The sequence below is a fragment of the Patagioenas fasciata genome, chromosome 16, assembly GCF_037038585.1.
Source record: "Patagioenas fasciata isolate bPatFas1 chromosome 16, bPatFas1.hap1, whole genome shotgun sequence".
NCBI classification, from domain to species: Eukaryota; Metazoa; Chordata; class Aves; order Columbiformes; family Columbidae; genus Patagioenas; species Patagioenas fasciata.
In genome coordinates this window covers 10,093,397-10,112,449 of record NC_092535.1, presented here as the reverse complement: position 1 = coordinate 10,112,449, position 19,053 = coordinate 10,093,397, and the positions used below count along the sequence as shown (strand labels likewise).

Genomic DNA, 19,053 nt, shown 5'->3' with positions numbered 1-19,053 from the left:
AAAAAGGACAGAGTACAGGAATTTGTCGGTTTATGGCAAAAACTGGAAGATCTCCTTTCTGTCCCTGCTGCATTCTGTCTGGGTGTAGTACAGCCTCTGCAGGGCTGTGCGTGATCACCTGTAAATGAGAAATCCTGGTAACCTGCTTGGAGATGAGTGGCTGTTGAGCACTCATCTTTCCTCTGATTTAGTACTTGTGCTTGCAGGCTTCATTTGGCTGAGGCTGAATGGATCTTTTAATTATTCTGTTATTCAGGGTTCCATGTTTCTGTGGAGCTGTGTGTTGTGTGTGCACAGGCTTCTTTGGAGCCTTGCACACCCTTCCGAAGCTTCAGGCATTTGTTTCTGACATCGCTTGAATAGTTTGGTTGTAATTTTCTTTACTCTTAGGAGCTGCTTTGAAATTTGCAATGAAACTGCATTTTTCAGTTACTCTCCCTCCTCCTCATTCATGGTCACTCTTCAGTTTTCAGGTTGGACAACCAACATAGTGGATATTGTCTTGGCGCATCACTTTGGCCACGTAAGTACCCTGCAGGTGTTAATGTTGCCCATGCAACTGCACATGGAGCTGTAACTTGTGTATGTACCTGCTCTGAAATAGCTCTGCTCCATCAAATAAGGGTTGCCACAGTCAGTCCTATCTTCTCGGTGTGTCAAGCTTGCATCAAGGCTTTGCACTCTGCAGGGAGCTTGCGCGTCCTTGCACTTGCCCCGTCTCCAGACATGTTAGGGCAGCAACATCCCATGCACTAGTGCTAGAGCACCTGTCTTTGTGCTGCCCAGGTGACTGCAGAAACAAGGGGCAGGTGGTTCTCTGTAGCCAGTGCGGAAGCATTTGGGCTGTGGGTAGAGCAGGGATCAGCTGGGAGTTGACAGTGGGATATTGTGTGTGTCCATATGCTGAACTGATGCATTCTGCCCTTCGCCTCACCTTCAGTTTCAGCAGAGGCAAACCAGCCCCTCCTAAAAACTCTGGATGCAGCAATGCTTTCTGTTTGGGATTTGCTGGCTCACAACCAGCATGTTCACTGGGCAACTGAGGGGATCTGTGCCTCGTGCACGCTCCAGCTGACACACAGCAGATGGGTCCCTGACCCACAGCAGCACTAGAAGGAGTCGCGGAGCTTCTTCCTGCTCAGAACACATGCTGTTGTCTCCTCGCTTTCAGGCCCCTTCATTATATGTAGTGCTTCCTTGCATTCCCTTCTCTCTCTGTCTGTCTCTAGCTCTCATTGGAATGCAGTTTCTTTGCAGAGCTGGATGTTGGGATTGAATTTTCCTTTGCTTCTTTAACATAAGTGGAAGACCTTCCTAAAACAGTGATTTGTATAAGCACTACTGAGGCTCAGGAGCTAACTTACCCCATCTCGAGATACCTTTGTATTCCTGCAGCAGCATGTGCACTGCTATTTGTAAAAGTGTAGTCACATTACTGAAGTATGGCACATAACGGTTATGTCCCAGAGACACTTCATGTAGCCTTGGTACTAATGCAGTCTGGAGTTGCTGCCCTCTGTGTTATTATTCACAGAGGAATTACATGTATGGAGCCGGTTTGATGCCTCAGTAAAGAGTATCATTTCTTGTGAAAAAGATAATGTTCTCTGTCTGTCAATTCTTCTGCTTTTCTACAGGAGGAACTGCAGGCAAATCTAGATTTGATCCAAACATACAGGCTTCATATCGCACAGGACATTAACCAAGATAACCTTCAGCTGTTCCTCACCTCATACAACAGGTACAGGATACCTTTTGGCTTGCTGGATTGCTCCAATAGCTTCCTTGCTCCGTAGATTTGTTTCCACTTGTATTATTATTATTCTGTTGGATATTATATCATATAAACCATTGTCCTAAGCCTAGTCTTCAGCCATTATCCTGAGCCAAGCTCAGCCCTCATGCCTGCATGACCTTTTCACACCCTGCGGACCATCTCTCCAGGCACACAGCAACCTTGTCATGGGAGCGTGGATCCTGTTTGCTGGTGGCTACTGGGGCTCCAGGTCCTGGCATGACACTGGGAGCAATAACCTGTTACCTGAGTGCCGGAGCCAGCACTCCTGCTTGGATTTTGTATGCTCCCACGATAGCTGCTTTCCTCTGCTGATCTGATGGAGAATTGTTCTGGTTTGTCTTTCAGTCGTAGAGACCTGGAAATTGAGAGACCAGTTCTTGGCATCAATGAAAATACTGCAAAAACACTCAAGTAAGTTGCCCCCAAACAGCCTGTCTCTGTTACTGTGCAGTCCCTTCAGCAAAAAAGCTGTTGCTGCTTCTCAGCAAGAACCCCACAAACCCCAGTGCTGGGAAGCCTGTTCAGACAGCCCCAGGTGCAGTGCTGTCAGCTGGAATGGGGCAGAGGTGTCTGGAAGCCCTTGCATTAAGAGCACACTGAGAATCTCCAGAAGGCAGGGTCAGAGGAATACGTTTATCTACACAGCAGTCACTGTACTTGCTGAGCTGTTAGTTTGGTTGTTTTGCATGAAGAATTAGGGAGGTGGGTTTTTGTTGTCACTGACTGCTTTCGCCCACCTTGCCGAAAGTAGTTATAGTTACCTGCAGAGTTGTCCCAGAGACAGCAGCGGTTCTGAATGCAGAGTGCAGTGAGGTTTTCCCACCTTGGCAGTGACTCATCTGGCAGGGGCTGGTCTGTGCAGAGCACAGCTGAGGAGGGTCAGACACCAGAGAACTAGTGATAGTCAGATCAGGGGAAGTGTGAGTAAATTTTCAGATTCCAAACAAGAAAGCAAAATGGGAAAATTATCTCCAACGTGTAGAGCACATGAAAACTGTGAATTGCAGTGCTGAAGCAGGATGCCTGGGCTGGGCTAGAGACTGCTACCCAGGCTCTGCTCTTCGCTCCTTGGAAATTGTACGGGCTTCTGCTCCTGCCAGTCCCAGGGATGTCTGAGGCGTCTGCAGCCACACACTGGGGATCTTGGCTAACCTCGAAGAGGTGGATTTCCCTGCTTGGCCTCCAGGGGAAACCATGGGAGCTGCTCTCTGTCATGCAGGCACTACAAGCCACAGAGCACTGTCTGTCCAAGTGACTCACAGGCATCCACAGACTCTTAAAATATTCTGTGTGGAAGTGTAGCTCTCTGTACCAGTAAACTTGCATGTGGATCCTGTCTCCTTAGAGGTGGTGCTCCACTGGTTCTGAGGTCTGTGGCTCACAGCCTCTCTGGTCTAATTTTTGTCATCTAGTCCCCACACAAAAGTGGGGCATCTAACCAACCCTTTTTTACTTTGATTTGTTAATGAATAGTGTAAATTGACAGCCACTCTGTCAATGACCTGCTGTGTGTGTTTTACACATTGAATATTATTTGTTCTTGTAGAATTACAATACATATAAAAATTTAGTGCAAAACAACACCCTGGTATGGTGACAGGCAGGGATTTTGTTGTTAACTATTCATGAGGCTGTTGCTTCACAGAGCTCAACCTTCCCAGAAACCCCTCAGATGCACTGTGAGTGACATCTCTGTTTTGGCTTTTGACCAGGTGCCCTGTGTTGCTCGTGGTTGGTGACAACTCGCCTGCTGTGGAAGCAGTGGTACGTATACGTGAACTCTTTCATGACATTAGCCCTGCAAGTCACATAGCAAACCTGCCTCACCCACAGTGCTCTCACCTTGCCCAGAACTGGTCACAGAAAGCGGCTTTTTGTCCCAAGCTCTTTTCTAGTCCCACAGCTATTGAGACCTGTCAGCCACCAGTGAGAGACCTGAGGTCCAGAGGCTTTAGAGCCCTGCAGGGCAGCTCTGAGGTGAGAATGGCAGGATCTGAATGCATCAAGCATCTTGCTTGACAAGTGACGCAGAAGACCCCTTTCAGTAACGTGAGTCTTTCCCCAAGCTCTGCCAGGCTGCTGCCTGGAGTTTGGTTCAAGTTGTGAATTACTGTTCTCTTGCTGTTGTACTGAGGCTGCCTGGGGTTTAAAAACGAGCAGTGTGACGCCAGTTCCTGCACTGGGTAGTCCCAAACAGCTCTGCAGAAGCACTGCATCATAGGGAAGGCAACACTTAGAAACATCTCCTTCCTGTTGTTCTCTGCGGACACCTATAACCCACTTCCCTCACAGCACAGTTATAAAAGGCACATGACAAAGCACAGTGTGGTTGTGGTGGATGTTGCTCCTCCGCTTCAGCCAGTGATTGTGAGGAGACCAGGAGTTTGTGAACAAAAGCAGCTGCATTAAGAAACCGTGGAAGAGTGTAGGAGTCTCCTAAAGCAGTAGCCTGGACCTAGGAGCTGTGCCTGGAGAACGGCTGCAGGGCCTTTTCTGGTCATGGCCTGTTGCCTTTCATCAGTCTGTTTGGTCTGGAAGTCCGAGACATTCTCCGAGTTTTGACTTTGCTAGGATACTATCCCTGAGGCTTCTCGTTGCTTCCCAGCCACAGCTGGGGATGGGATAGGGCCTTCTGGATCTTGGCTTGCCTGTCTGGCTGCCCAGCTTCCCAGGTTTCATAGTGCAACCCCAGAACCAGGGGATGATTTCCCTTGAAGTCACAGCTTCACCTCAAAGCAGTGACATTTGTCACAACACGGTCCCGTTGGATGGGAACACCTGCCTTTCCTCCCTGCATCTTTCATTCATTGTTCTCTTCCTTCATGCTCTCTGCTTTCTGGCTCAGCCCTTGGCCCCAGAGAAGCTCCCATCGCTGAAGACAGCCACTGCCTCTGGTGCAGCTGCCTTGCATTTTGCATCTGACCCTTCAAGTTTTCTGTGTATCACATCCCTCTCTCCTCCTTTTATTTTAGGTTGAATGCAATTCACGTCTTGACCCAACCAAAACTACACTTCTGAAGGTGAGTGCCACTCTGGAATCATTCCAGCCTGCTCAGAGACATCATTTTTGCTAATGCCAGCTCACCTTAGGTGTTTGCGTTCCATACATTTAGCTTTAAGAATTTTTGGACAGTCATTCAGGGCTGTGTTCTCTCCTGTGTGGAACCAGACTTGAGAGAGAAGAGTTTGTCAGGGGGTCCCTGAATCCCTGATTTCTGGCCACTTCAACTGGCAGGGAAGACCTGCTGAGAGTTACAGAGGTGTTCTGCCTCCGGCCTGCTCTCTGCCAGCAACCACATCACTTTTTTTAGCTTTATACCAGTCCTTCCCACCCTCACCCCTGGCTCCACAGTATCAGACAGCTACTGTAGAGACGTGCAATGTGACAGGTTTGGGAAGAGTGGCAAGAGGAGCTGGGATGGATGTTGGGGGTGACTCCTGGGCTTCTAGAGCGTGGCCTGAGATGGCTTGGTGATGTGGCCTCCAAGGTGCTGGGTTCCTTCAGCAACAGGCTCCCAGAAGACTTCTCTCCAGGCTTTGCTTTGGCTTTAGAGACAGCCCGGTGGGGTGGGCAGTGCTGGTGTGGCTCTGGGGTTGCTCTGAGGTTGTTCTGGGGTGGGAAGGACAGCTCACCATCCGTGTTTCCCGTTGCAGATGGCTGACTGCGGGGGCCTGCCCCAGGTGGTCCAGGTGAGAAACTCCTCCCGACTCTCCTGTGCCGCTTGGGCTGCTCAGAGCCCCATGCTCCACTCGCACTAAAGCCGCCCTTTCTGTTTCCACAGCCCGGCAAACTGACTGAAGCCTTCAAGTACTTTGTGCAGGGAATGGGCTACAGTAAGTGGCAGACAGAATTTTCTGGTTTGGAACAGGGTTGTTGTGTGGGGAACTCAGCCTGTCTGGTCCATCTGAGCCCACTGGCATCTGTGTCCCCACCCATGAGTTAGTGCGGTTGGCAGGAGGTCCATCCACGCTGGAAAATGAACCTGTGTGCTAACAAGCCTTAGCAAGCCAGTGTCGTTCCCTGACGTGTTTAATCCACACTGCAGCTGGAGTGGTAACCCCTTTTTGGTTGCTGGTGTTGGTAAAACCTTGTGAGTCTGTCTGTGCCAGTCCAGAAAAGTGTGCTCCCAAGAATGGTAAATCTTCTGCAATGTTCTGTGCATACCTTCAGCCTCACAGCTGTGATGGGTACAGGAGAGCTCTTTCCTTTCTCCTCAGACATACCAGTTTCTTTCAGACTCTCACCAGGGGCAAGCAGTATCTCAGAATGGCAGAACAGAGCTGGGTAACTTCTGAGCCATGTGGGGAGCCCAGAGGGAGCCATGTTTGATCCAGTTCGTGCCCTGCCCCATGGCTTCCTCCATGTGCTCGGAGGCAGAAGACGTCATCTCCTGAGTGTGTGGGGCGGACAGCAGTTCTGCTCCCTGCCCTTGGGAGAGCGGGGGCTGCAGGAGAAGGGCTTTGCAGCAAGTGCACTGTAGCAGCTCCCTTGCAGGCACCTTGCATAGCTCTGTCTTGCCTGCCAGGAACCAGGGCTGGAGTTCCCTTCCATGGATGATGCACCTTCAAAAACTGGAGTTACAGGGCAGGGGATTGGTTCATGTGGCTGCTTAACCACTAAGCATGGCCACCCTGCCAGCTCTGATGCTCCCAATGCTCTCTACATGGCCAGAAAGTCTGTGCCAGCTCATGGGCATCAGCTCAGAAGCAGCAGTCCTTTTCCTTAGAGCTGAGTGTGGCTGACGTGAACGCAGTAGGTGTTCTCCAAGGCTGCCCAGAAGGGCAGCTCCTGCCCAGGAGGGTGCCACACGAGATGGCTCCCTCAGCTCACAGCCTGAGAGCATTTCAGTGCTCACGTCTTCTGTGTTCCTGGTGTTTGGAGAGTCAGCAAGTGCTGCCCATCAGAGCAAGGACATCAGCAGCGCTTTTGGGCTCAAATCTCTTGCAAATAGGATCCACAGCACTGGGGGTCATTTTCTACTTCCAGAATTAGTAACTAGTCCCGGAATGGTTTTCCCATCTTTGGAGGACAAGACTGTGTTGGCATTGCTGAGTTTGGCTAGCGAGGCCTCCTTGAGGACAGAGGAGAAGCAGATCAGCAGGTTACCGTTTCTGGAACCGCACGAGCCAGTTCCTCACGGCTGTTCTGGGCCTTCTGCACACCAGCTGACCCAGCTGGACCTGGCTGTGCTGACGCTACGAGTGGAAGGCAATGCTTTGCAGGAGGCCCGTAGCAGAAATCTGATGCTGTCAGCTCAAGGAAAGACACACAGTTCTGTTCTGTATCTGAAGGTACAGAGTATACCCCAGTTGTGGTGTGCACAGGGGGGAGGTAGGGTCACTGGGTGTGTTGCAGTTTCCAGCTAAAGGCATTGAAGAGATCTGGCCCTGATGGATTTTTGAGTCAGCTTGGCATCTCTGAGCTGCTCATGAGCAGCTGTTTTCACAACTCCTGGGAGCTTTCAGCACAGCGTGTTGGCTGGGCGTGGAAGGGAAGGTAGCTGGGGATCCCAGGAGCAGCGCGGCTGCTGGTCACACACCGCGACTAATCGGCTCTTTCCTGTATTCATCCCTTCCCCTGTCTCGTGTTGTCTCCAGTCCCTTACGTGCAGCTCAGCCACCTAAGCACTGAGTCAGGTACCTTCAACTGCGCATCCACCTCGGCCCAAGCCCGTGCTCTGAGTTGAATGATTCTTCGGGTGCATTGCTGTGTCTCGGCATGTCCTGCTGGCCTGCTGCGGGCTGGGCTGATCCGTTGTACGCCGCGTACGCTATGGTTTCTCACCTTTCATTTGTATTTTGTTGATTGTTGCATGACTTCAGCTCTGTGGTTTTCTAGAGTGACGAGACTGACTTTCAAAAGGTCATCTGTACAGCAGCTGCCTTGGTTTGCACAGACTCTCGCCGTGACTGCACTTGCAAATGATCAGTTACACTTCTGGCATTTGCTCACCTTGGACCTTTTGAAATTGGGCCTTAAGCATCTTGCTTTAGACGTGCAAAGACTTAATTTGGGAGTGAAGAGTGAGTTTTCTTCCTCAGGGTATAGCTCTTTTTGTGCTTACCCAGCGACACGTACCTGAGTGACTGTGACAGCTGCCCTAGGAACTTCCTCCATTTCTAAGTCCCCACTTGTTCTCTCTCGCAGTGCCAGCAGCCAGCATGACCAGGCTGATCCGCTCCCGTACTCACTCCTCCTCCAGCGTGGGCTCTGGTGACAGCGTCCGCAGCCGCTCTCACACCAGCAACCATGGTGATGGAAGTGCTGGAACCCCAGAAGGAATTGACCTCCAGGATGCACCTCAAACCATGGAAGTGTCCTGTTAGGCAGGAGCCCGTCTTCTGGATTCAGACAACTCCACTTGCCCCCACTGAACCCACTCAGAATTTAGCATTTCATCTGACATGGCATTAACTGTTCTCTCTAACTTGTGCATGCCCATCTGAGCTGCCACCCCCTTGGTAGTCTGTACTTGGCATTACTTTGGTTCTTTCTGTATGCCCTTGGCATCGGAACCTCTTTAAAACTTGTTAACATTCCGCAGTCTTAGAAAGTCCCGTTACTGTACATGTTGATACCATCTCCTGTCTGTGCTGTATATCAATCCAGATGACAGCCGTTGTCTCCCAAGTTCATTTAAATATAGTTTCTGTGGCTTTGTGAGGTTTAGAATTTCTTTCTAGTTGTGCTTCTGCTAAAGGACCCTTGTGGTGCAGTTGGAATGGCATCTGTGGGGTGTGGGAAAGCAAGACCATGATGATGTGAGCTCCGGGTGCTGGCACGAGCGATGCTCTTTGGCAGAGCTGTGCCAGGAGCGCAGAACCCACCAGAAGGTCTTTGTGTTCCCGGCACTCTCGGCACGCCAGGCAGCATGGGGAAAACAAGTGGTCAGAAATACTGTCTTGGTCTCATCTCTGTATGTGTGTTAAGGAGCAGATTTCGTAGCTGAGCCTCCTGAAAGGGTGAAGTAAACTTACAGTAGCCGAGATGCACTATTAACCAAGTACAAGGGATTAAACTCAGCAGCCCTGGCTTCCAGCCCACCTCCCTGGCCCTCGGCCTCTCCTGCAGAAGGGCCAGATGCAGTTCACACTGCTCACTGCTCTGCCCTGGCACAGGTGGGTCTGTGACATGGAGCAGGTTGTGGAGCGGGCAGCAGTGCCCCTCGCCAGGTGGACACCCCGAAATCTGCACTGCCAGCGCTGCTCCCCACTGCTGCCACCTGGGCAGGGGACTGCCTGAGGCTCGGGCAGTACCAGTGAATGTCAATGGCGGCCAGCAGGTGCAGATTGTGAGTCTGGTCAGCAGTGCGAGCAGTGAACCATGCAGGTACTATTTAATGCCTTTGTGGAATTCACAATTCTGCTGCCTTTCTCCATCTGGCCGGGTGACAGAGGGCGGGAGGCAGATGCCTGCTGAGCGCCAGGGTCTTGCTGTTAACAGGAGAAAAGGGATGAGTGGTCAGGCTGCCACAGGTCTCGATAGATGAGCAAAACATCCTTTCTTAACTGTTGAGCCGTCCTGACTCGCTGGGAGCCAGCTCCTCGAGGGTCACGCTCATGTTCTGCTCCATTTCAGGTAGGGAATGGGACTGGGAGGCTCTGCCTGAGGGGGACTTTGTACCAGTTATTAAATAAAGCTATAACTGAGTTTCATTGTTACCCTGTGTGCTCGTGGCGTTTCTCTCTGCGTGACCCAGCACACCTGCGTGTTTCATCAGTGTTTGTGTCTCCGGCTGTGAGAGGTGAACTCTTCCCGGGCCGGCTGCACTGGCCCCGCGTCCCCTGGCTGGGCCGGCCGAAGGCGCTGGGGTGCTGGCTCTGCCAAAACGCAAGAAGAAACTAAACAACAGGTTTGCTGCCAAACGGGTGTGCCACCGAGAACTGCCTCCAAGTCAAGGCGAGCACTAGGAGCAGCCTTCCCGTGAACAGGGCTCTGCGGTGGTGTTTTACACATTGTGCTGGTTTGACTGAAAATGGGTTAATTTTCTTCATGCAGTTAGAAACCTTTCTTCTCCATAGCTCATTATTTGCACTTAGTTTGAGAACAAGAGATAACACCCAGCACAGACTTAATGTTTTTAATTGCTCTGATCCGAGAGCCAAGGACACTCTGAGCTCTGCCCACAGGTGTGAGGCAGCGAGGAAGGGGATGGATGGATGGATGGATGGACAGAGCTGGACTGACACCCACACTGAGCAATCAGAGTGTTCCAGCCCGTTGGGCGTCGTGCTCCATACTTAAGGAGAGTCGGGATCTTTGGCTCTCTTTCTCACGTTGTTCTTCGTGCTCTCTGTCGGAGCCGGGGAGTTCTGTTTGGGACATTTAGTTTGGCCTTTTGCCGTTTTGCAGAGGCCTCGGGGCCTTTCTGCTTTTTTTTTCCTGTTTTCTCTCTATGGAATCAGCTCTTTGGGACCAGGTGCTGCTGCCTGGGACTGGTGCTCGGTGTGGATGGAGCTCATGAGGAATTGCCTTGAGTAACTTTTATGTCTATTTTATATATATATATTTACTAGTAGTGTACTAGTGTTTTGTTATTTATTAAACTGTTTATCTCAATCCGAGTTTCTCCCCTTTTAGTTCTCTCCCCTGTTGGGGGGTGAGTGAGCGGCTGTGGCGCCAGCCTGGGTTACCCCGCGACGCCCCTGAACACAGCGCTGCGCTGCGAACGCTGTGGGAAGGCGGTGGTGGGGCCGGGCAGGCGGCGGCTGTTGTCACGTCCACCCCGCGCTGCAGCTGGAGCAGCGGCCGCTCGTTTGACACAGCCGTTCCCTCAGCTTCTGCTTTTCAGCTGCAGCTTTTGCTCTCATGTTTCAGATGCCCGTCACCTTAACTTTCACAGCGAACAAGCGGGACCTGAACCGGGCCAGGCCGTCGGTCACAGGTTAGTCCCGGCCTTGCTGTCGTGCCCACTCCTGCAGCCTCAGGCTTTGACTTCCTGAAGAGTTTGGGGAGGTGAGTGCAGGAAGTGAGTGAGACAAAGTGTTCTCATGAGTCACAAACTGCATGAAATGGGAACGATTGGGCAGTTGTATTAATGAGCAAGTAGTGAAGTGACAAAGTGATTAAAAGAAAAAAAATAATGTAAGTTTGAGTCTGTAGAAGACAGGAGACAACCAAAGAAACCAGGGCACCCGATAGCACATGAAGTTCACTGCTGCTAAATGCAAGTGCTGGACACAAAGCAACATGCATGTTAGGAGTTGATGTACGTGCAGAGCTGTGATTTAGTGCCAGCAAGCTACGCTGAGAAATGATGCCTCCTTAAGAAGTTCCCTTATGAAAATACAGCAACAAACCAAAAGAAAGGCAACTGCAATATTAAAATACTAATGCAATGAGTTAGAGGAGAGAAGCCCACAGGAGGGGATGGTGCTGCTCATGCTCATGTGCAGCGGGAGAGCTCAGAGCTACTGGCTGCCTGTGGACAAGGAACCCAGGAGGGTAAAGACATGGGGCTTTTAGCAATTTGGAAGGGGGTTCATTATGAAGAGAGTTTTGTTGTCATGGTGTTTCATAGGCAAGATGTGCACTGAGGGTTGTAATATATTTTATTACCCCAAGGGTAACTGGAAGAAGTAAACTTGTTTTCACATAAGCAAGTGCTTTTCCTGGTAAAAATCCAAATAGCGAAGCTAAAAGTGCAAGTTGAGAAATGATCTTAATAAAGGACAAACTGTTTGTTTGGTTGGCAAGAGCAATGCCGGCCAGACCCAGGCGCAGCGCGGGAGCTCAGGATGGGCTTCCCGGGGCGGGGGCAGCTCCTGTGGCCACAGACACCCTTGGTTGCACTTTTGCCAGCCCTGCGAGCCACCTTCCCACCCGTGTGTGAGGATCAAGCCCCTCTGTCCAGCCCCACTGTCCAGGTTTTGGAGAGGTGACTGGCAGCCCTATTTTATTCCCCAGCACTAACCCAGAGGGTGCTGGGCAGCCCAGAGCTGGGCTCAGGGGAGCTGGGCTGCGCTTGGGACAGGTCATGGCACAGCAAGGGTTGTCCCCAGGGGTGTGGGAGATTCACCACCAGTTCCAGAAGCAAATGAATCGTCTCCCGAAAGCAATCAGCTCTGTTTTGCAGCAGTGTCCCCGCTCAGTGCAGGCTGGGGGCGGGGGGGCTGAATCCAAACAGCTGCACGGCGGGCGGCTACTTTCGCAAAAGCTTTTTTCCATGTGCATTTCACACCTCACGGTGGTTTACGATTGACCAAAAGCCTTGAAGGGCACAGCATGAATAGCTGCAGGATGCTCAGCCGCAGCAGCGGGGCTGGGGCAGGAAGGGGGGACAGAGCACTGAACCCCGGCACAGCGTGGCCAATGGCAGCACAGATGCTGCCCGGAGCAAATCCCAAGGACATTCCTCGATGTGGCCAGGGGCTGGAGTGCATCAGACCTCATGTGGGGTGGTGCTGGCTGAGCCAAAGGGCGTTTGCTTTGAAAAACTTGCAGACACATTTGGGGAGAAGTTCCCATGCTGGAGTGGCTGCTGCTGGCACGTGGCTGGATGGAGGCTGGCAGTGGATGGGGATTGGGATGAGAAAGGGGGGTAGGGATGGGGCCGGAGGTGAGGATGGGACAGAGATGAAGCTGGGGCCACATCTGGCCAGGCAGTGCTGGCTGGGGAGCAGCGCTGTGCCGAGGGCACGCAGCAGCGCAGCACCCGCCGCGGCACAGCCAGCACCGCACACCAGCCCCGGGGCAGCACCTGGCACCAGTGCTGTGGGGGATCAGCCCCTGCCAAGGAGGCACCTGGGGACCCCCCCTGGTTTGTCCTGGCGCAGGGTGGCACTTACAGCCTCACCTCCCAGTCCTGGGGTCAGCTCTGCTCCCACCCTCCTGTGCTGCCCATCCCTCCCTCTTACCGCCCCCTCCCTCCCGCCCCAAATCCTTGAGTACTCTCAGGGGCACTCGTGTCCCCTAACAAGATCCCCAGCTGAGCAACCTGTTGGCTGAGTGAAAAAGAGAAAACTCTGCTCCGATGCGCACACGTCACAGGAAACTGTGGCAGCCCGCGGCTCCAGCACCTCACACCCCTCGCACCCCTCGCCAGCACTGCCGGGAGCAGCCTGAAAACACCCAGCAAAGGTGAACCGAACGGGTGTTGCGAGGACGGGGGTTGCCCTGCACAAGGGAGACCCACCACACCAGAGAGACCCCCTGCAACCTGGGTGCCCTGAGGAGCCCCTGCGCTGGAGCAGCACCCAGGGGCAGCACCCAGCCGGCGTCTGCCCAGCCCTAATGGTTCCTGCACGATGGTGACAGCGGAGAGGGGCAGGTGAGTGGGTCACGATGTCCCGCTGAGGGCAGTGGGGAGTCCGGGGGCAGGGATGGGCTCAGCAAAGGGCACGTCTGGGTCACACGCATCTTGTGCTGCATCTCTCCCTGGCTGAGGAACCGAAACAGGCAGAGGGGTGTCCCCATAGTCCCTGAGCTCCCCATGGGGACTGGTGGCTTGGGGTGTTGGGACAGGGTGCCCCACTGCCCGAGGACACTGGGCTGGGCTGGCAGCACTCAGAGGGTGAGCATGGCCTGGCGCTGCCTTTCATGGGGCTGTGGATGCCCCATCCTGGGGAGGGCCCCCAGCTCACCCCAGCTGTGGCCACAAGTCCCCAGATGCCCTCTGAAGTTTGGGAGGGGCAGGGATGGGGGTGGCTTCCTCCAAGGGCCCCCTGGGGGCTGCCCACCAGCTCTCCCCAGCCTTTCTCTGCCACGCGACGCCCGCAGCCCTACGCAGCCCCACGCAGCCGTGCCGCTGGGCTGGTGCTGCCACAGATGCCGCCCCCCAGCCCAGGGCCTGAACCTCCCCTTCCCCCCAAGGCAGCAGTGGCCATGGGGAGCCTGCCCAGCCGGGAGAAGCCGCTCAGTGTCCTGCCGGCAGCTGCTGACACCATGGAGCCCCAGCAGGCAGGTAGGAGTCCGGCAGCTGCCAGCCTGTCCAGTAGCCCCCAGTGTGCCCCATTCTCTGGTACAGCGGGGGCTGTTGGTGCTGGGGGAGCCCTGACCCCCCTCATCTCGCCACAGCCCCCAGCGGCTTCCTGGCCGTGGCCCTCTGTGACTTCCCCTCCGGTGCCGGGGCAGCCGCTGTCCTGAGGATGGGGGAGCAGCTCCATGTCCTCTCTGAGTAAGTCCCCACACTGAGCGCTCCTGACCAGTGTGTGACCTGTGGGGCCATATCTGGAGGGGTCCCCACCCATCCTGGGGGTCCCCTCCCTGCACCCAGCAGCCTCAGTCCCTCAGGATGGCTCATCCCCCTTCCCACAGGGATGGGGACTGGTGGCTGGTGGCGTCCGAGGTGTCGGGCAGGGAGTGCCACATCCCCAGCAGCTGTGTGGCCAAGGTCAGGCACAGGTAAATGCTGGGGAGGGTCCATCACAGGGTGGGCCGCAGGGGACATGGCCCCACCGCAGACAGCCCGGCCAACACCAAGGCCAAACCCCAGCCACCACACCAGGACATCCTGCCCCGTTTTTGTCCATGGAGCCTGGCCTGCCGGGGTGTCCCAGGACACGCTCACGTGTGCTGCTGCACCCCGAGCTGTCCCCTCTGCCCCCCAGGGCAGGATGGGCCCTGGGGCGCTGGGTGTCCCTGCACGGGTGGGAAGGTGCCAGCGCCGCGCTCTGTGCAGGTGGCTGTACGAGGGCGTCAGCCGGCAGAAAGCGGAGGAGCTGCTGCTCCAGCCAGGCAACCGCAGCGGATCCTTCCTGATACGGGAGAGCCAGACCAGGCGAGGTGAGAGCCCCGTGTTCTGTACCCCCTCCCAGCCGTCCGGAGCCACCACAGGGCTGATCCTCCATCACTTGCACCTGGTGGCAACAGCCCCACACCGTGGTTTCCTCCCTCTGCTGCTCCCTGCTTGGTGCTGAGCCTCTGCCATGGGGCCTCAACAGGAAAAGCCACCAGCAGGCTTCCTGCAGCTTTTGGTTGAGCAGATAAGGCTCAGCCTGTGAAATGAAACAGGGCCCCCATCATGACGAGGTGTTGAGGGGACCCCGCAAGAAGATCCTGCCGGGTGCCCCGGTGAACGCGGCCGATGCACGGGCACAGTGCTGCGCGGCCCCGCGCCTGCCTGGGCACCAAGGGGCTGGGGATGTCCCATCCCTGCACAGCACCCGAAAGTGGAGACTTGGGCACATGGGACAGGGCAGGCAGCTGCCCATGGTCACCCCATGTTCCAGCACTCCCCCACCCTGGTTTGGAGGTGCTCACGGTGTGGGGCTGGCACAGGGATGCAGACCCATGCCAGCCCCACCCCGTGGGGTAACAAACTCCCCGATGTGGGAGTGCAGGGCAGTGGGGCTGGGTGGGTGGGTGCCCACGGCAGCCCCTGCCCCGTCAGGCTGCTACTCGCTGTCGGTGCGGCGCAGTGAGCGCGCGGGCTGGGAGGCGGTGGCGCACTACCGCATCCACCGCCTGGACAACGGCTGGCTCTACATCGCGCCCCGGCTCACCTTCCCCGGCCTGCACGAGCTGGTGGATCACTACTCCGGTAACGTCCCGACAGCCCCCCGGGCAAACCCAGTCTGGGGGGATCCCCTGCGCCCTGCAGGGATGGGGAGGGAAAGGTGGTGGGTGGTCCCACACCTGCCTGGGTGCCCCTGGGGTTGGGGTGCGGGTGAGGGCACCTACTGATGCTGCTGCTCCCTGCCCAGAGTTCGGAGAGGGGCTGTGCTGCTCCCTCGGTGAACCCTGCTCCACACAAGGGCCCAGGGCAGTCCCAGTCCCGGCCATGCCAGCTGTGGTGAAGAAGCCGTCACTCAACTGGGACCAGATTGACAGGTGGGGATGGGCAGGAAGGGGCTGGGGCTCCGGTCACCGCCCCTGCCCAGCACTCAGGGGTCAGGACTGCCCACCCACCCCTGTCTGCCCTTGCACAGCTCCCTCCTGTTCTCCGAGGCCGCGTCCCCACCAGATGAGGACTCTCCCATCAGCCTGGGCCTGCGAGAAGCCATCAGCTCCTACCTCCTCCTGACAGAGACAGACACCCCCGAGCAGGGCCCTGCAGGGAAGGCGGCCAAGAGCAGCTGAGGGCTGAGCCCCACTTGGCCTCTTTACAGCGTTCGCCTGTTCCAGCCATCATCACACATCGATGTGGTGGGAGCCACGTGCCTGGGGGCAATGGCCTGGACATGGGACAGCTGAGACCAAGGGGGAGACGGGCAGGCACTGATGCTGGAGGAAGGGGCTGCCAGAGGGTCCATCCTGCCCTCAGGCAGGTGTTTTGAGATGTGACATTTGAGCACATCAAGCACCACGCAGCGCCCACGGGAGGAGAAGGCAGAGGCTGCCCAGGGAGCCCTGCCCGCCCGCGGGCTGCAACGGGGCCGCGCTGCATCCACACGCCCACAGCAGCGGGAAAGCAAACACCCAATGAGCCAAAACCCAGCCCGGGTGTGAGAGCAGCCTGACCCCGTCAGACCCCTCAACTACACACGCAGAGTTTTATGGGGTGGGGGGTCCGTGCAGGACAGGGCCTGTGAGCAGGAACCACAGGCCCTCGTGCTTCCACCCACCCGTAACTCACCCCCTGTGTGTTGGGACCCGCAGAGCAGCAGCTGGGAGAAAAACAGCCTCTTACAGCACCTAAAATAGCTGATTTTGAGAGCTTTTAACACATGGATTGTACTGGGTTTACAGTCCATAAAACAGGATCCTGTTGGACATGCAGCAGTAACCATTTATAATATCATAATTAAAGGGTATCTCATTCACAATCAAGGCTTTGTGGATACATCATAAACTACCGGCTGCTACACAGGGCAGGTTTGAACCCACAGCACCCCCAGCCCCGCCACCAGCTTTGTCCAACTTGGGGTGACACAACGGCCCCAGGTCAGGTCTGGTCCGCAGCCAGGGCAAACCAATGCTAAACATCACAACTGCTGTTCTAGGAGCAAGGGGGGAAGAAACACGTCCATGCCAGGACGGGATGATCCAGAAGGCAGAACACAAACACTTGTGTCTGAATCCAACCTAAGCGACACCTCCGGGCTAGAGGGGCCTTAGAATCAGGAAAAAGGCCTCAGAACAGCAACGCACCTGAGCCTTCGCTTTCGACAGCCCCTTCACAACAAAGGTCGGCCTGGGGAAAGTGCCAGAAGCTTCTGTGTGGTGAGAACCGGTGCAGAAGTGTCACCGCTTAGCGACATCCCTTCTGTCCTTTCTCTGTGCCAGGGCTGGTGCAGCAGCCCCTCTGAGCTGCCGGTTTCCTGCCCCCGACATGCTCCGATCTCCTCTGCATTTTCATGTCTGACAAGCTCGCTCTTGCCAGCCCACCGGCGTTTTCTCATTTCCTCCCACACAGCGGCCCAGAGCTCTACACACCCCTCAGCCCAGGTGTCCTCAGCACAGGACACGGGTCGGGTTTGTCCCCCAGCAGCTGAGCTGTCACCCCGAGGTCCCCGGGGCAGCTCAGAGGGTTTTGGTTCCTTTATTTTTGTCATGAACCCACAGTGTGTGAACAACGGCCAGTTCTTGGGCCCCCTCCAGCTCCACCCTGGATCCAGGCTGGGGGATGCTCTTATACCACAGCGACAGTTCTACCTGAGCCCGGAGACAGCAGTCAGTCAGAAAACTGCTCCTCTGATACGTGTATCCTGGTGACTGATAAAATGCAGAACACCTGGTTGGAAAACCCATTTGCATCCTTCCCCTACTCTTCTGAGCCCCCTCCCTCCTCTTTCCCAGCCCCACAGTCTCTTATTTCTTGGCCCACTTGTTCTGGGAACGGTTGTGACAGGTCCCCAGAACAGGGGACAGAGGTGCTGGGGGGTCCCAGGGCACCCAGCCCTGGGTGCTGCCACCCCCCCTCCCCACCTCCCACTGCCAAACGCTGCAGCCCCAGCTGACACCAGAGGCACCAAGGCAGGTGTCAAACCAGGTTTTGAACAGCTGGAAGACGCAGAGCAGCTCCCGACTGGCCCAGCAGCAGCTCCCGCCCCAGGCAGGGAGGGCAGAGCCAGGAGCTGCTGTCCTGAGCAGCACAGAACAAGGATGTCGAATGTGGTGAGAGGGCAGAACAAGCCCCGAGGAGCCCCAAGGCAGCATGGGACCTGCCAGCTGCCTCAGCCACACAAGGATGGGCGGCCATGGAGACCCCTGAGGGACCCCAGGATGGCGCTCGGATGCTTCTCTGCTGTGTCAGGGCACGCAGAGCTGTGACCGCTTGGGCCACACCAGCCAGGCTGTGGCCAGCACTGACCTCCAAGAGCTTTGTCACCAGCTTCTGAAGTGACAAGCACTTGGTGACATCCAGACACAACCTTGCTATACAAGCCCATGCTCTGCCCTCTCACCCACCTGAAACCAAACTGTTTGAGTGTCTCTTTCACAAGAGATGACAAGATCCTAGTGTTTGCTGGAATCCCAGAATGTCAGGGGTTGAAGGGCCCTGGAAAGCTCATCCAGTGCAATCCCCCCATGGAGCAGGAACACCCAGCTGAGGTTCCACAGGAAGGTGTCCAGGCGGGTTTGAATGTCTGCAGAGAAGGAGACTCCACAACCTCCCTGGGCAGCCTGGGCCAGGCTCTGACACCCTCACCATCAAGAAGTTTCTTCTCATCTTTAAGTGGAATCTCCTGTGTTCCAGTTTGCACCCACTGCCCCTTGTCCTGTCACTGGTTGTCACCGAGAAGAGCCTGGCTCCATCCTCCTGACACTCCACCTTTCCATATTGATCCCCATGAATAAGGAAGAGATGGAACCAGCAACACCCCTGCAGCGCAGGGACACACCTGTCCCACACCCGGGCACACCCTGTGCGGGCACTTTCCTTCCAACACTTCCAGCTTCTCCCCGTCCCGCACCTGCATGTCACCTCTGTCTGGATTGCTCAAACACGTCGAAAGCTCCTTCCCTGGCACGGATGCTGCAGCCGCGCTCCCTTCCGCAGCCCCCACCCCGATCTGCGCCCATCTCCGTGCTGGCTCTCGGGAGAGCGCCCCTGCGCAGCACCCACGGTGAGTCCCTCCCAAACCCGCCTGGAATTCAACTGCTGCTCCACGGGCAAAACACATTTCCACCTGAAAATTGTACAGAAACTATGTATATTTCTCTCTGCTGACCGCCCTGTCCCAGCCACCGTTCCCACCGCTCCCGGACGCTCCGGTGCTCCCAGAGCAGCTCAGTGTCGCGGCTCCGTCGGCTCCAGCGCTCAGCGGACACGCCAGCAGCTCCTTGCCCATCGGCACTGCAAGGGGCCAGCAGCAGCCCCAGCACCTTAGTTGTTGAAAGAGGAACAGAAATTAGTGTCAGATTACATACA

The 19,053-nt window shown here is 55.5% G+C and overlaps 2 protein-coding genes across 5 annotated transcripts in view; both read left to right on the top strand.

The window, feature by feature from the left end:
- NDRG3 (NDRG family member 3) overlaps positions 1-9,460 on the top strand; it is a 58,946-nt gene extending 49,486 nt beyond the window's left edge. For all 4 annotated transcript variants that reach the window (XM_071815409.1, XM_065849698.2, XM_065849699.2 and 1 more), the window contains 8 exons: positions 467-523; positions 1,638-1,741; positions 2,144-2,209; positions 3,511-3,562; positions 4,771-4,818; positions 5,453-5,488; positions 5,581-5,632; positions 7,947-9,460. In XM_071815409.1, coding sequence (XP_071671510.1) covers positions 467-523; positions 1,638-1,741; positions 2,144-2,209; positions 3,511-3,562; positions 4,771-4,818; positions 5,453-5,488; positions 5,581-5,632; positions 7,947-8,125 — 594 coding nt within the window. In that variant the 3' untranslated portion in view covers positions 8,126-9,460. The remainder of the gene's footprint in view (positions 1-466; positions 524-1,637; positions 1,742-2,143; positions 2,210-3,510; positions 3,563-4,770; positions 4,819-5,452; positions 5,489-5,580; positions 5,633-7,946) is intronic.
- A 3,325-nt stretch (positions 9,461-12,785) lies between these two features.
- On the top strand, positions 12,786-16,464 carry SLA2 (Src like adaptor 2). Its single transcript, XM_065849927.2, has 8 exons — positions 12,786-13,068; positions 13,611-13,701; positions 13,815-13,914; positions 14,055-14,141; positions 14,419-14,522; positions 15,130-15,279; positions 15,443-15,569; positions 15,668-16,464. The coding sequence occupies exons 2-8, from the start codon at positions 13,623-13,625 to the stop codon at positions 15,816-15,818; spliced, it is 798 nt and encodes a 265-aa protein (XP_065705999.1). The 5' UTR covers positions 12,786-13,068; positions 13,611-13,622; the 3' UTR covers positions 15,819-16,464.
- Positions 16,465-19,053: the final 2,589 nt, after the last annotated feature.

Coding starts and splice junctions, on each gene's coding strand:
- SLA2 (XM_065849927.2), top strand. CDS start 13,623: ATGGGGAGCCTGCCCAGCCGGGAGAAGCCGCTCAGTGTCCTGCCGGCA. Junction 13,915..14,054: donor CAGCTCCATGTCCTCTCTGA/GTAAGTCCCCAC, acceptor CCCTTCCCACAG/GGATGGGGACTGGTGGCTGG. Junction 15,280..15,442: donor GCTGGTGGATCACTACTCCG/GTAACGTCCCGA, acceptor CTCCCTGCCCAG/AGTTCGGAGAGGGGCTGTGC.